The sequence below is a fragment of the Diplotaxodon limnothrissa genome, linkage group LG8 (genome assembly GCF_057381915.1).
Source record: "Diplotaxodon limnothrissa isolate DT_005_m linkage group LG8, D_limnothrissa_male_GT1.1, whole genome shotgun sequence".
Lineage (NCBI taxonomy): Eukaryota > Metazoa > Chordata > Actinopteri > Cichliformes > Cichlidae > Diplotaxodon > Diplotaxodon limnothrissa.
Window position 1 is genome coordinate 15301257 of NC_140603.1, and position 16919 is coordinate 15318175.

General features: G+C 40.6%; 3 protein-coding genes across 3 annotated transcripts in view; 1 reads left to right on the plus strand and 2 right to left on the minus strand.

The window, feature by feature from the left end:
* Positions 1-16919, minus strand: part of LOC146626563 (receptor-type tyrosine-protein phosphatase H-like) — a 447591-nt gene that overhangs the window by 27041 nt on the left and 403631 nt on the right. The gene's annotated exons all lie outside the window — the stretch shown is intronic.
* On the plus strand, positions 156-10289 carry dnaaf3l (dynein axonemal assembly factor 3 like). Its single transcript, XM_085361349.1, has 11 exons — positions 156-237; positions 6715-6821; positions 6900-6993; positions 7092-7240; positions 7415-7606; positions 7713-7835; positions 8939-9061; positions 9179-9314; positions 9594-9708; positions 9864-9938; positions 10148-10289. The coding sequence occupies exons 1-11, from the start codon at positions 156-158 to the stop codon at positions 10287-10289; spliced, it is 1338 nt and encodes a 445-aa protein (XP_085217475.1).
* On the minus strand, positions 10690-15188 carry LOC146626567 (troponin T, slow skeletal muscle-like). Its single transcript, XM_085361368.1, has 12 exons — positions 15166-15188; positions 15064-15077; positions 14949-14975; positions 12429-12447; positions 12271-12328; positions 12065-12181; positions 11835-11912; positions 11627-11740; positions 11404-11513; positions 11185-11275; positions 11061-11101; positions 10690-10735 (listed from the first exon to the last, which is right to left on the minus strand). Exons 1-12 carry the CDS (start codon positions 15186-15188, stop codon positions 10690-10692), a joined length of 738 nt encoding a protein of 245 aa, XP_085217494.1.

The following is a 16919-nucleotide window of genomic DNA, read 5'->3' on the forward strand; positions in this document are numbered from 1 at the left end:
TAAAAGTTCTGTAGCAGTTGGCTAGCATTAGTTGAACTAAGCTATTTTATATTTTTACGGCTTTGTGTTAAGATGTGGTCCCTTGCCTGCCGCCGTTTGTTTTGTCTTGACGTAAACCAACGGGGTGCACGCCTTCGTTTGCCTTTCTTTGCAGTATGAGTGCTGGACGGGCATCTGAGGGTGCGGGTTGCATCACTTGGTGGGGCTTCAGTCCTGCACGCGACCTGCTCCATATCGGTAAGAGTCAGCAGAGTGAAGCTGACCCCCCACCCACTTGAAACGTAAAGGCAAATAGGCGGAGCGGTTAGTGCTACGTTTGTGCAGATTTGTGCAGGTAAAATTAGCGTTTGTGCTGCTACGGTTTCCGAGATATTAAACTTTATTTTATAGGTCATTCAAAGGTCACCATCCCCCCAGACTGCTCCAAAACGGGCCAAAATGGTCTACTTTTTTAGTGCTACGTTTGTGCTGATTTGTGCAGGTAAAATTAGCGTTTGTGCTGCTACAGTATCTGAGATATTAAAAGTTATATTTTTTGCTGATGACATCACCATCCCCCCAGACTGCTCCAAAACAAACCAAAATGGTCTACTTTTTTAGTGCTACGTTTGTGCAGATTTGTGCAGGTAAAATTAGCGTTTGTGCTGCTACGGTTTCCGAGATATTAAACTTTATTTTATAGGTCATTCAAAGGTCACCATCCCCCCAGACTGCTCCAAAACAAACCAAAATGGTCTACTTTTTTAGTGCTACGTTTGTGCAGATTTGTGCAGGTAAAATTAGCGTTTGTGCTGCTACGGTTTCCGAGATATTAAACTTTATTTTATAGGTCATTCAAAGGTCACCATCCCCCCAGACTGCTCCAAAACGGGCCAAAATGGTCTACTTTTTTAGTGCTACGTTTGTGCTGGTTTGTGCAGGTAAAATTAGCGTTTGTGCTGCTTCTGTTTTAAAGATATTAATGAAAATGTAAAGGTCAACCAGCCCCCCCACATTACCCAAATCCAACAAAAGTGGTATCAAACGTTTGTGCTACGTTTGTGCTGGTTTGTGCTGCAAAGATTTTCGTTTGTGCTGCTATCATTTTAAAGATATTAATAACAATTTCTAGAGGTCATCAGAGGTCAACCAGCCCCCCCACATTAATTAAATCAAACAAAATGGGTGTCAATCAACTGTGCTACGTTTGTGCTGGTTTGTGCTGCTAAAAATTTCGTTTGTGCTGCTTCTGTTTTAAAGATATTAATGAAAATGTAAAGGTCAAAAGGTCAACCAGCCCCCCCACATTACCCAAATCCAACAAAAGTGGTATCAAACGTTTGTGCTACGTTTGTGCTGGTTTGTGCTGCAGAAATTTTTGTTTGTGCCGTTATTATTTTAAAGATATTAACAAAAATTTCTAGAGGTCAACCAGCCCCCCCATATTAATGGAATCAAACAAAATGGATGTCAAACGTTTGTGCTGGTTTGTGCTGCAAAAATGTTTGTTTGTGCTGCTAACATTTTAAAATGTTTAATAAAATAACGTCTTGATGCGTGCTTAATCATCCAGGTAAGTAAATCCCAAAAGGTTGATTCTGTTCATCTGGACATTTTCAGTTGGAGAAACGTTTCGTCACTCATCCAAGTGACTTCTTCAGTCTCAGCTGACTGTAGGTTTCCCCAACCATATAAACATTACATTTGCATAGTGAAGGAAACTAGCGCCACTGAATGAACAATGTGCCGGGGGGTTAATTCCATGATTGTTAGTATGCAAATTCTTATGACCATTGATCAATGACAACTAATCAAAGCCTATTGATCAATGGCCATGAGTACCATTCACAGAAAGTGGGGAATGGCTACAATCACAGCATTGTAGGATGGCGAAAGATGTACCCTTGGGCCCCCCTTCTCGATCCAGAGATGGTCAGCATCCTGACAGCCCGATGGACGAAGCTGTCTCTCAGTCTGCTGGTTCTGCCCCGGAGGCTCTTCAGTATCCTTCCTGATGGCAGCAAACTGAAGACGCTGTTGAAGGGATGAGTGGAGTCACCTGTAATGGAGACGACCTTCCAGATGAGGCAGGTGCAGTAGATCTCCTGGGGAGGGAGGCAAGAGAGGTCCCCACAATGCTCTCGGCTGCTCTCACTACCCGTTGTCATTTTTTCCTGCAGAACCCAATGCAGGAGTCATACCACACCAGTGATGCAGCTGGTGAGGATACTCTCAACTGTGCCTCTGTAAAAGGTGCTCATAATGGGGGTTGAATCTCTTGTGCTTCTCAGTTTGCAGAGGAAGTAGAGTCACTGTTGGTCTTCTCCACATTCAGGGACAGGTTGTTGTTGCTGTACCACTCTGGCAGATGGTTAACTTCACCCCTGTAGTAGATCTCGTCGTGGGTCAGCAGAGTGAAGAGAAGGGAGCTCAACACACATCCTTGGGTAGCCCCCGTATTCCGTGTTCTTGGGCTGGAGGTGTTGCTGTTGACCCGTACTGTCTGCTGTCTTCCTGTCAAGAAATCTAGCAGCCCGTTATACAGCAAGGTGCTGATCCCCAGCAGATCCAGTTTGTGAATGAGTTGCTGGGGAATGATGGTGTTGAATGCTGAACTGAAGTCTATGAACAGCACTCTGACATATGAGTCTCTAGTGTTCAGATGTGTGAGGGCTGAGTGAGGGGCAGTTGAAATTCCATCATCGGTTGAGCGTTTTGACCGGTATGCGAACTGAAATGGATCCAGGTTGGGGGAAAGCAATAATTTGATTTGATGCATGACTAACCGTTCAAAGCACTTAACTTAATAATGATGGAGGTGAGTTTGACAGGACGGTAGTCCTTAAAGCAGGAGATAGATGACTTCTTGGGTTCAGTAATGATGGTGGAGGGATCTCCACACACTGTCTGGGGATTGTGTCACCACGGTCTGTAGAGTGGGCTTGTAGTCTGTGATGGTTTGTATTCCTTGCCACTGCCTCCAAGTATCTCTGCTGTCGCTGAAGCTTTGCTGTAGCTGATGCCACGTGACAGGTTTTCCCTTGCTGTTCTTAGACTCACCTAATTCCCGGCTCTGAAGGCTTGCATTTTTCAACTTTAGGAGCATTTAAACCTGACCTGTGAGCCATGGTTTCTGATTGGCCCAGACAGTGATAGTCCTGGTCTCTGTGACATCATCGATGCATTTTGGGATGTAGGCAGTGACAGTTTCTGTATATTCCTGAAAGTCTGTGGTGTTGTCGTGTGTGGCGGCCTGTGGTGGAAAAGCAGTGCCTCTGAGGACCCTTCTGGCCACACCTGTACCTGCTTACGAACTGGTTTGGTGACTTTGACCAGGGGCCTGTGGGAACCCATGGCACACCTAGATTTCTGCCTGTACTGACCCTTATGCAAAATAGGTGGAATTAAGACAGTTCCAAAAGCAAACACAACTGATCAGTGCTGAGAGTGGTCCTGTTGCTGAGGTTGGGATGATCCTGTAATCTCTTATGAACGACCTCCAACGCTTCTATGACTGGGATGCAAGTGAAGACAGATGTAACATCTCTCTCTCACTGTACATGTACTGTTTATAAAATTAGGGAAACATAACCTGCACAAACAAAATAATTTGCAGGACAAATGTTTGACATCAATTTTGTTCGATTTGAAGAAGGTGGGGGGGGCAACTTCACTCACGGGTGTTTATAAGGTTGGGGAAACCTGCAGTCAGCTGAGACTGAAGAAGTCACTTGGATGAGTGACGAAACGTTTCTCCAACTGAAAATGTCCAGATGAACAGAATCAACCTTTTGGGATTTACTTACCTGGATGATTAAGCACGCATCAAGACGTTATTTTATTAAACATTTTAAAATGTTAGCAGCACAAACAAACATTTTTGCAGCACAAACCAGCACAAACGTTTGACATCCATTTTGTTTGATTCCATTAATATGGGGGGGCTGGTTGACCTCTAGAAATTTTTGTTAATATCTTTAAAATAATAACGGCACAAACAAAAATTTCTGCAGCACAAACCAGCACAAACGTAGCACAAACGTTTGATACCACTTTTGTTGGATTTGGGTAATGTGGGGGGGCTGGTTGACCTTTTGACCTTTACATTTTCATTAATATCTTTAAAACAGAAGCAGCACAAACGAAATTTTTAGCAGCACAAACCAGCACAAACGTAGCACAGTTGATTGACACCCATTTTGTTTGATTTAATTAATGTGGGGGGGCTGGTTGACCTCTGATGACCTCTAGAAATTGTTATTAATATCTTTAAAATGATAGCAGCACAAACGAAAATCTTTGCAGCACAAACCAGCACAAACGTAGCACAAACGTTTGATACCACTTTTGTTGGATTTGGGTAATGTGGGGGGGCTGGTTGACCTTTACATTTTCATTAATATCTTTAAAACAGAAGCAGCACAAACGCTAATTTTACCTGCACAAACCAGCACAAACGTAGCACTAAAAAAGTAGACCATTTTGGCCCGTTTTGGAGCAGTCTGGGGGGATGGTGACCTTTGAATGACCTATAAAATAAAGTTTAATATCTCGGAAACCGTAGCAGCACAAACGCTAATTTTACCTGCACAAATCTGCACAAACGTAGCACTAAAAAAGTAGACCATTTTGGTTTGTTTTGGAGCAGTCTGGGGGGATGGTGACCTTTGAATGACCTATAAAATAAAGTTTAATATCTCGGAAACCGTAGCAGCACAAACGCTAATTTTACCTGCACAAATCTGCACAAACGTAGCACTAAAAAAGTAGACCATTTTGGTTTGTTTTGGAGCAGTCTGGGGGGATGGTGATGTCATCAGCAAAAAATATAACTTTTAATATCTCAGATACTGTAGCAGCACAAACGCTAATTTTACCTGCACAAATCAGCACAAACATAGCACTAAAAAAGTAGACCATTTTGGCCCGTTTTGGAGCAGTCTGGGGGGATGGTGACCTTTGAATGACCTATAAAATAAAGTTTAATATCTCGGAAACCGTAGCAGCACAAACGCTAATTTTACCTGCACAAATCTGCACAAACGTAGCACTAACCGCTCCGCCTATTTGCCTTTACGTTTCAAGTGGGTGGGGGGTCAGCTTCACTCTGCTGTAAGAGTCTTGGCTGCACGAGGATCCTGTGAGTGGGCCCGCGCACGTGCGTCAGAGCAGATAAAGGATTGTATGAGTTGCTTTGATGTTTTTCAAGAGTATTCATTTATTATGCTGCGTTGAGTGCATTTAAAAATAGACAGCCACGTTTTAGTTTCACACACATAAATACACAATACACGTGTGATATCTCAAAATTAGGTACAGTCAGTCGGGTTTTTGTTTTTTTTTTTAGGTTTTTTGAATAGAAAAAATAATGGTGTACTCATAAATATAGATTTATTAGTGTGCAATTCTAAATTTATTTTAAATTCCAACAAATAAAGAATTAAAGCATTAAAAATACATAGTGTAAGATGTCATGTTGCCTCTTGAATACAGTGATCCCGATGGACTGTTCTGCCTGATCTTATGTATGTGGCCAGAGAATTGCCACATATGTCTTATATCAGAGACAGAAAAGAAGTTAATTCTCAGGAGTTCATGTGCTGAGGAGGCAAGTTTTAATTAATGTTTGCACCTTCATACTCAAGATATGAAGAATTATTTTATTATCTGAGAAGGGATCCACTTCAACAATTAAGTGAAAGCACAAAAAGAGACAACACAATCAGCATCTGAATAAAAGTTCATCCTCTTCCTCCTCTCAAGCCCCATCTCCTGAACTGAAGTCAGGAAGACATGCATAAACATGCTTATTTATTCCTGATATTGCCGCAGTTACTGATCGTCAGCAGATTAAACATGCGACCCTCCTGTCTCTGGACAGCTGATGATGAACCAGCTAAACAAAAACACCAGCTGGTTATAAACTAGCCAAATGTACTTCTGAGGCTAATGGTAGGCCTCAGAAGTACATTTCCTCCCAATAAAGTGTTTGATTACATTCTCACATTGCATGAGAGTCCAACAATTCTGGATCCGCTTAAAAGAAAGTTTCACTAATGCCAGCTAACAGCAGCTAACAGAGGCAAAAATAGCACTGATGATCAATCATTTGTCACATTATAAGATAAGATAAGATAAGATAAGATAAGATAAGATAACCTTTATTAGTCCCACACGTGGGAAATTTGTTTTGTTTTATAATTGGTCACACTGATATAAATAGTGTTTATCACAGTTGGATCTTGGAGTTGATGGCAATATTTGAGTGAAGATGAGGCTGAAATGATTTAAAGACTGTAAAACAACTAAATGCATTTTTCAGTGAGTTTTTTGGTGCAGCTGTAGACAGTTTGTCTTCTGAACATTTTGCGGAAATTTGTTCAAAGATTGAAATTTGACATTTGAAAGGTATGGTGTCTGATCCTTCCACTCAAAATCACACAAATCAACCTCGGTAAGTCGACCCAGAACTGGATACACGCAATGGATCAGCAAACTGTGTCATCCGTCAGTCGTGTTTTATCATCTGATACTGTATCCTACACTGTGTCTCTGTCAACTCTGTCAGTATCACAGGTCCATCAGTAAACATCTGACCTGTTTCTCCAGATTTCTATATTCAGTTTCTATCACCTACAGTTTGTCCCTGTCAGGTTAAATGTACTGAGGTTCCTTATCCAGCAACAGAAGCATAATATGTGTTTTCTCTCTCTCTCTCTCTCTTTCTCTTACTAGGCCCTGAGAGATGTGAAGGGGAAATGAATGTTTTACTGGTGGGCAGTGGAGATCCACGACATATTTTAAAGACGATTGCCGGTTTGCAAGACAAACAAAGTGTCCATGTGAGCCTAAGTCTTTTAAAACTGCAAATGGCTAACAATACTTTGAGCTTCAAATAACTTCTTTTTGCCACACTGCAGATATGGGTCATAGAAAACAACATGGAGGTGGTTGCCAGACAGCTGCTGCTCCTCTACCTGGCACTGATTCCCCAGGACAGCATGGGGATTAATGGTACATGGGAGTTGGATAAATTATTCATTTTATTAAAGCAAGATATGTTGTTGTCCATAAACCAGTGGGGTTTTTTAATCCTTATTTTAAATCTTTAGAGAAGACCGAAGTTTTCCTAGAGGTGTTTGGAAACGCAGAAATCCGCAGTCAGGCAGAGGAAGTACTGCAACGTGTAGCATCACAACTTTCTCTGTCTGTTACTGAAACAATGGCAACGCATGCCTGTCTGAACACAACTCTCCTTAAGGTACAAACATCTGCTGAGGGAGCTTATTTTTACCTAAACAGCCAGACATTGCAGCTTGCTCAGTATAACCTGTAGTGCACTGCACATAATCATTAAAATTTGTAAGTGTAAGTGCTTTACACATTCAGAAAAAGCTTCAAAATTTTATTCACTGAGTATGGACACTTTTTACAGTTTAAGGAGCGAGACGAACTGGACATGATATTTAAGTCATGGATCCAAACTCGGTCTTCATCACCAGAGCGTCCTGCTCCTATCATGTCCAAAGCTTGGGATTATCGAGTCAGGCAACACCTCGGGACACGCTATGACTCCAAGAAGGGCTGCTTTGACTGGGATCTTACAATGAAGCTTCATGAGAAAGGGGTATCTGAGTACTTTCTGCACATTCCTCTGGTGTGGCCAGAGATTTTGCAAATAAAAAGTTGGTTAAAGAAATTCAAATATATGTTTGTGTCCTGGTTGTCTGCAGTGTGGCGTCATCAACAGACAGCAATACATGCGATGGAGGGAACAGGGACTGGCATTCGAAATGAGGGAAGGCGTCTATCAAATAACTAATCCTAGTTTGCTGTCTTCAAGAGTCTTTAGTCAGGTAATTACATATCGTTTTTTTCTACATCGCTCTTCTACAGTGCCGTGAATTTTTCCCTTCAATGATTTTTTTTTGTCACGTGTTTCACATTTGGGATCATTAAAGAAATCTTAATATTCGACCAAGATACACTGTGTGGATAGAATATGCAGTTTTTAAATTATGATTTCATTTATTAGGAGGAAAAAAAACTATCCAAACATGCCTGGCCCTGCTTGAAAAAGTCATTGTCCTCGTATTGTTTTAATTCAGCCACTGGAGGATTTTAAGTATGAACAGACTTGTTTAAAGCTTGTCAAAGTAACTCAGTCTGATTTTAGTCCAGACAAACCTTCCAAAAAGTTCAGCTTTTGACTCATCATCAAGATGTTTTTTGGCAAACATGAGAGAAGCCTGTTCTTTTTGGTCAGCAGTGGTTTTCATCTCGGGGCTCCTGTGGATGCCATTTCTGCTTAGTCTCTTTCTTATTGTTGAATCATGAACTCTGACCTTAACTGAGGCAAGTGAGCCCTGCAGTTCTTTAGATGCTGTTCAGGGTTTTTTGTGCCCTCTGGATGAGTCATCTATGTGCTCTTGGAGTAATTTTAGTAGGCTGGCAAGGTTCACCCTGTTTCATGTTTTCTTCATTTGTGGATAATAAGGACTCTAACTGTGGTTCACTGGAGTCCCAAAGCCTAATAAAATTCTTTGTAACCATTTGTAGATGATAGATAGAGAAGCCTGCTCTATCTATCACCTAAACAGAACAGACAGGTTCTGTTTAAATGATTTCATGATCCAGCAGGTCTGGCATTAATCAGGCCTGAGTGTGAAGGAGAAGAAATTGAACTCAGCCATAAAGAATGTGGTTATCACAGTTCATTCATGATTCAACAAAAGGGGCAATGCCTTTTTCACACACCATCATTGAAGACCTGCATTTTGTATTTACTCGGGTTATCTTTGTATTATATTTAAAATGAGTTTGCTGAACTGAAACATGTAAGTGTGACAAATGTGTGAAAAACCATATCAAGAAATCAGGAAGGGGCCAGCTACTTTTTCACTTCACTGTAAACAGTAAGTTGACGAAGGAAGCTAATTTTGGTCATGTGTCTGTACAGAAAGGAGACAAAGTATCCATCAGGGGATACTGGGGAGACATTGTTTCTAGTCCCTACCTGTCCTTTGGCATTGAAACTGATGACAAGAGTCTGCTGAAGACACAGAATGGGCAACCCATTAAGGTAAAACATACAAAGTTTTCTGTCTTTTTCTGTCTTCATTGCTGGAATCAGTGTGCGCACATCTCTAAACACATTACTGTCTGTCTGTTGTCATCCATCCTGTTCTCACATCCACAGACCGCCCAGGATATCTCTTTCGCAAATCTGCAAGGATTGTTCCAGTCCCTGTCCAGCAGACGGGGCTGCCCTACTACTTCTCAAACATACACCGATGCAGAGGACGACACATCCATACGGACTGTCAGTATTAAAGGTGAAATGCTAAAAGGCCTTCAGCTTTAGCTTTGATTAAAACCAGAGTGTAAAACCACTGTGACAAAAAGACCCTTAAAGTGATGTGAAAGGTTGGTTTCTATTTTTATATGTTCTTTCATTTTGTTCTTTTGGACAACTTTAAGAGAAGTTTAAAGGGGAATGAGGTGCTCCAGCTATTTACTGTATTACTTCCTGTCTTCATGCAATATGTTTTGATGTTTCATTTCCAGAAAATAGCAACTAAAACCAGCACTGCGTTTTCTCTAATCCCATTCAGACTTGATGTATCCAAATGGGATCTCTGTCACCTTCCTGCCTTTGGACTCATTTCACAAACTGCCTGAGAAACAGAAATATTCCCAATTCTTCAACACCATTTACTTCTCCGCCAGGTGGATTTTTCTTTAAATGAATACGAAATATATTAAGTCATCTTGAAAAAATATTCCTTTAGCATCCAGTCACCTGGACTGCACACTACTGATATAACTGCTGACCATGTTTCGTTCTCTGTGCTTTTGCTTCCTTCTCTGCCTCTGCTGTAAAGCTTTGTGCACCAGTTGGGCCCGATGATGAGACAGATTGCAGCACCAGACGCTGTGCTTGTCGTGGAGTTGGCCAAGTGAGGGTTTTTTTAGTAACACAGGGCTCGTTACCATGGCCACCAGGACTACAGTGACTGCCGTGTATCGGCATTTGCATATGGGATATTTTGAGTTTGCCACATATTCCTTATAATTCAATTGTGACACTGTTCTTGAAAGTTAATAGCGACAGCGATTGCCATATTTGGATTCACAGTGCATTCCTGTGTCATTATGTGTGTCTCAGGTACATTTTGGATCTGAATAAAGAGCAAGAAGCTGGCTTTGCAAAGAAAGTAGAGGACATCGCTTTAGAGGCTGGATTTGAACCTTGGCATGAGGGGACCAGTAATGACGTCCACGCCGTCTTCGTACAACACATAAAGTAGAGATGTTCGTATCGCAGCATAGCTGTTTACCAAGATGCGAGAGACACTTAGCATAATAAAGCCATACAACAGAGACATTTCACATCTTGTTTATCAGCAGTTTGCAAACCAACTAGGAGGAGCTGTCAGATGCTTCAGATAATAATTCATATTTGTTTGGTAGCAACTATGAATTAATAATATTTCACATCTTGTTTAAATGAAACCATTACAGCAGTTCAAATATATTTATATGTGTATTTTAATAGCCACAAATGTAAGTATAAGTTGATGTATTCAAATAAACCCTACAGGAAGCCATTATTTGAACACTGCAAAGGTGCTGGAAGTTTGTCCTGGAACTAGTGAACCATCCTCTTGTTTGTTTATGCTTCCTGTGTGTGTCTGTGTGTGTATGAGGTCACTTCCAACGTCCTCCAACTTTTCCCTTGCCATGTCCCTTTTTGCTGCATTAAGAAAAAAGAAGATTAAAAGGAGATCGTAAACAGTAGTTCACAGGAGATCAGCGAAATGTAAGAGAGTAAAGTAGTGCTAGTTCCTCCTTCTGCTCTGTCGCTTTATTTAAATATATTAAATAAAGTGTGTGTGTGTGTATCCTGTTCAGAAAGTAGCAAGATCTTAGATTATTGTGTTTCCTGTGCGTGTGTGGTTGTTGCCAGTGACCTGTGAAATCTTTGCATAGTCAAAGATGTGCAAAGAGTTGATCTACCTACAACCCTGCACTTAGCTCCCTTGTTTTGTGGGTAGATTGAGACAAGCCGTCTGACTCACAATTTCTGAGCGTGTTGGATCCTGTTCAGGAGGACATTGATCTGAAAAAGAAAAAGTACATAAGAATATAATGTCTCCGATTTCTAATATAAAAATCTTAAATATTCCCAAGTAAAGGGCTAACCTCATATTTCTGTCTCTTCATCTTCTCAGTCAGATCAAACTTTTCTGACTCCAGCTGGTGGATCCATTCCCACATCTCCTTGGCTCGCTCTCTAAAACACAAAAGGCATTACAGCTTGTGTCTAAGGCTTAAACAATTGTTTGCCTCAGGCTTATCCAGCTGATATATCTATAACATGTAGCTAAATAAAAATGTAATCCAGTGAAGGCTTTAACTGACCTCAGGCCATCCTCTTTCAGGCTCTCAATTGCCAGTGGCTTGCGTCTTTCTGCCAGTGTCTTCTTTTTGATTTCCCTTGCAGTTTGTCTTTTACCCCGTTTCTGCTCTGCCTGTAAGAAACGACCGCTCTTGCCCAGTCACATCAGCCTAGAAATGCACCTCACATATCTGCAGAATATAGCGGTACGCCTGCCCACAAATGAATCACTTGAATCCCTCTGACCTTTGCTAGGAACCCTCCAAAGTGAGCGCCCATGTTGGAGAGAACTTTCTTCTTCTTGGCCTCATCATCTGCTCTCTTCTTTGCCTCTTCATCCTCTTTCCTCTGCCGCTCCTCCTGAGTTGCATCGTCACTTAAATTATTCTTTTCTTTGTTGGATTATTGATATTTTCATGGAATAAGCAACATATGTGTTAACATATTTCATTACCGCTATCCGTGTTTGTCTGTCCCGCTCTTTTTCAGCCCTTACACGCTGCTGCTCAGCTCTTTCTGCCCTCCGGCTTTCCTACATTGAAAAAAAAAAAACAACTCTGCTGCTTTACTCTCTATTAGCCTGAATGGTGACTGCACCCTGACAAATCCCTTTTTCATACAAACAAGTGAGGGGAAAATAGACAAACATGCAAAACAAGAAAATAGTATGGGGAAGGGCATTACAATTCTTGCTTTGAGTCCAATCAATTCCTCTTCTTCTTTCTTCCTCTGCTCAAAGTGGACCTCAATCAGTGTCTGTAGTTCCAGAAGATCTTTTTCCATCCTTTTCCTATGGATATCCTAGCATGGGAGAAACTTACTGGGATTACTTATGTTTGGTTTTCGTGTAATGTATTTCTTTTCTTAAACAATGATATTAAGGCACTTACATCAAAGTCAACCCTCTCTCCCTCTGGGATTTTTGGTGCACCGAGTTGCGTAAGTGGCCTGTAAAACCACATGAAGGCGTACTGATTTGCTATGCTTTGTTTTTTACTAATCAAATCATTTTGAAAGCTCACAGCATAATATTCTTGTATTTTCTTACTTGTATTTGGGCCGTTCTTCTTCAGTATGGCAGCCAGAAAAGTAATGAAACAGTAAATCAGTTATTATCATCATTATTATTATTGTTATTGTTATTAGAATAATCAAAAATACATCTTGAAACAGAAAAGCTCAAGTTAAACCAAGTTTATATCAGACAGGAAGCTGTTTATCTTTATCTTATTCTAACCATCTCACACTCAACGTCGCAAAGACAAAGGAGTTGATAGTGGACTTCCGGAGGTGCAGAGAAGTACACACCCCCATCACCATCAACGGCGCTGCTGTGGAGAGAGTGAGCAGCTTCCGGTTCCTTGGTGTACATCTGGCTGAGGATCTTACGTGGTCAGTACACACAAACAAAACAATGAAGAAGGCGCAGCAGCGCCTCTTCTTTCTCAGGAGACTGAAAAGATTCGGCATGAGCCCCCGCATCCTCAGGACCTTCTATCACTGTGCCATTGAGAGCATCCTCACTGGATGCATCACCACCTGGTATGGCAACAGCACCGCCTACAACTGCAAAGCTCTCCAGCGAGTAGTGCGGTGCTCTGAACGGATAATTGGAGGTGAGCTTCCCTCCCTCCAAGACATCTACAGGAAGCGCTGCCTGAGGAAAGCGGGGAGGATCATCAAGGACTCCAGTCACCCCAGCCATAAACTGTTCAGACTACTTCCATCAGGAAGGAGGTTCTGCAGCATCCGATCCCGAACCAGCAGACTGAGAGACAGCTTCTTCCACCAGGCCATCAGACTGCTGAACACTTCATAGACACCTCAGCTTCACTACTGGAACTTTAACATTATGCACTCCATACTGTACAGTAATGCCACTGTTTTGCACATGTCTCAACTATGTATATTTTTATATATTTTATTTTATTGTTTACTCTATTTAATTTGTAAAATATGTGTATACACACACACACACACACACACACACACGTAGAAAAATATTTAGTATACACATCCAGAAATGCATATACTATTATATATTGTACATATATTTATTAGTTTCAGATGTAGCCATTCTTGTATTTTGCTTGTTTACGTTATTGTATTTTGCACAACTCTGTTGCTTGTGAAGCTCGCACACAAGCATTTCACTCACATGTGCTGTACCAATGTACCTGCACATGTGATGTGACAATAAAAGTGATTTGATTTGATTTGATTTGTTGGAACCTCCCTGCAATTCATTTTCATTTACTGTTTGAATCAAGCTGTTTACCTTCTTTAAAGCTCACTTTCTTCATATTGGCAGCCACTAACAAGCAAAACAGCATGCAGGTGAGTCTCTTATGCTCACCTCCAGAGATTAAAATGTTAAAGATTCCCACATAGTACACAGCCAAGAGTGGAAATAAATGAAACAGAGGAGTCAAGGAGGCCATCTATGTCCAGCTTGAACAGCCGTCATTAAGTAGAGGTGGTGGCCTATGACACCATTTGTCAGCTACTTGGAACACAGTCTTGAGATCCTTTCCCATGCGATTCAACCCCAACTCACACCTCGACCCATGTGACCTTTATAACTCGTATGGTGAGGGTGGGAAAAAAAATTCACAAATGTTACAGATGTTTCTAACGACTCACATGATGAAAGAGCAGTTCAACTCAGCACTCTCTAAACCACCTCCAAGGTGACAGCCCCACCTTTGCCAGCTTTGCCTCTCCAAAGCATGAAATGGACATGCATGCAAAAGTTGCAGAACCAGAAAGGGGAGATAATATATTTAACCCTGTGAGACCCAACCCATCAAAAAATAGCCAGAAATTTCAGATTTTTTGGAACTGAGATGTTCTTATAACAAAATCCACAATTTTTTTTCTGTATCATGTTTATGATATATTTATTATATATTTTTTGTATCGCATTTGATAAATTGGGCGTGTTTGGCAACTTTTTGTTAACAACAATGTTAATTTTAGAGGAAAAAAAAGAGTTTTGTCCATAACATTTTGAAATTATGGCAAGTATTGATCATGTTGATGACATAGAGGTCTCAGAAATTCATGTAGCAAATATGATACAAATGGCATTATAGGGTTAAAACCAAGAAGTGGCTAGTGAGCAAGGAATGTATGAAGTATGCTAGGTCCTTAATCACCAGAAATAATTAAGCTAGGCGGCTAATGTGTATTTACATGTAAATCTGTTAGTAATGTCTGTTTAAATGCTTTCCGATCATTTTCATGTTTGCTTTAAATAAAATATCTCCCTCTGCTGGTGCTGCAGCTTACAGGCTACCTCAACATGCGTGTCCAAATGGACCAGCGCATCTATTACACGTTTTTCCGTGATACTGGGTTGTGCACTAAGGTAGTGATTATGGACTACCCACAGAAATACAGAATCAACACGTAAACATTAAGTCAATTACAGGATTTAAACCATATTCGCAATTGTGTGGGTCTATGGGGTGTCTCTACTACTGGATTGCTAAAACAGCTGGTAGTTGATCTGTTATCTCCAAGGTATGCTAAATATAATCAACCCACACTGAGCCTTCAGTCTCACCTCCCTCTCCCTGCTCCTCATCTTCTTCTGGAGAAAGAAAGAGTCACAGTCTGATTGAGTTGAGATATGAATTGCAGCTTATATATTTATTAAATGAAAGAATTGCTGCCCTTACCCTCGTGATGCCCTCTAAATCAAAAGGAATTGAAAGAATGCATTAGACGTGCCATAAAACACAAGTTAATGAATTAGAACTTTCTGGACTGGATCGACTCACCCGTGTTCATCTAAGTAAGACATGATGACACTGGAAAGACACATAGAAATCAGTGCTATTATGTATAGTTATAATGCACCACACGTCTTTTTCCAAACCTTTGAAATTAAAAAAGCAACATCCAGTGTAAGATTTTACTTTAGGGGATAAGATTAAGTGAAAGGCCATTTGGAGCTAATGATCTAGGAATAGAAGAGGCCAGAGGGACACTGGATTGGAGCAGCATCCAATTATCCAGGATCAGAGTGAGGTAACAGCTGTCCAGTCCATCTTGTTTAATTTGATTTACAAGAGAGAATGTGGGATAGAAGGAGATTAAGCTGGTCGGCTAGCTGCTATTAACACCAGCCAAGTCCTCTATTATCATTTGATCTACGTGCAGTCTCAGTAAATTAAAAGGATCTTTAAATACGTGCGTACCCTCACAGATATTTTAACCATTACTTCATAGGTTTATGCACATGTGTCACTGTGAGATGTTGCATGAGTACAAAACCATGTTTGACTGATCAAATAGACAAAAACCAACAAAGGCAAATTTGGGATATTGAAGTCTCATTCCTATGCAAATGTATGATACTACCTGTTTACAGGCACTGATAAAAGTGTCTACAATACCTCACAGGTCAATTTTAGCAAGGATTTTAAGATATGACTGTGTCAGTCTAAATAAACAGGTATGGACAAAAGGACTGAAGGATTTCAGGAGGATTTTATTGCATTAATTGACCAGCAGAGTTACCGAGAATAACTGGAGCATGTTTATTCTGAGAAATGTTACACCTTTATCATCACCCACTAACACACTGGTGGGTCCAGTATTTAAATACATTACAGAATTGTTTTGATCAAGAATAAACCACTGAGTTTTTTCACTTCATGAAAATCCCAAACACCAAATACTGCACACTGGGTGTTTATATTTCACTCAAAATAACCGGAAAAGACACTGAATATAACAAATAAGTCATTTCCAAATCCAAACTCACTAATCTGAGCAAAGTTTTTAGTGTCTTATCATCAAAGTCGTTCCATTTATTACAAATGCTTGATTTTTCATAGCTGTTAATTTAGCAATACTAAGTTGAGCATGTGCTCAGTGGAAACTGTAGCTCGAGCTGATTATCTTATTTGGATGTGGATGGTGCTATAATTTAAATGTCAGTTTAGATATCATAGGAAAAGGTCAAAGTACATACCTGAACAGCAGACAACAACACTGATGTTGAAACGAAGAGCAGTAACAAGTGCAGGGGAAACACAGCTTTATATGGGGTCCTCTGGGCGACGAGGAGGAGTGTGTGTGTGTGTGTGTGTGTGTGTGTGTGTGTGTATGTGTGTGTGTGTTATTACTCATATGGTGGAAACAAATGTATTTCCACAGTCTCTGATTGTTTCACTATTGGTGCATGATGGATGTTATGCTAGGAATTCTCTGAAGTAATGAACATAATACTTAGTGCTTTCTGTTGTGCACCAGTTTGAGCTTAAGACCTTGAGGTCATTTTGAAGATTTTAGGACATTTTGGCAGCTTCTTGCTGTCAGACAAACCTTAAAACAACTGTTGGAGAATTCAGAATTGCTTTGGTGGTGAACTTAGGTAGAAGTAGGTCAGCATTAGGATATGAAATTTAGTTTTGATGGTTAAGATGAGAAAGGAAGTGGGATGCCAATAACTTACACGATACACAAATATGACCCATATTCACATGCTACAAACATGTGGATATGGGTCATAATTTCAAAATAAGGA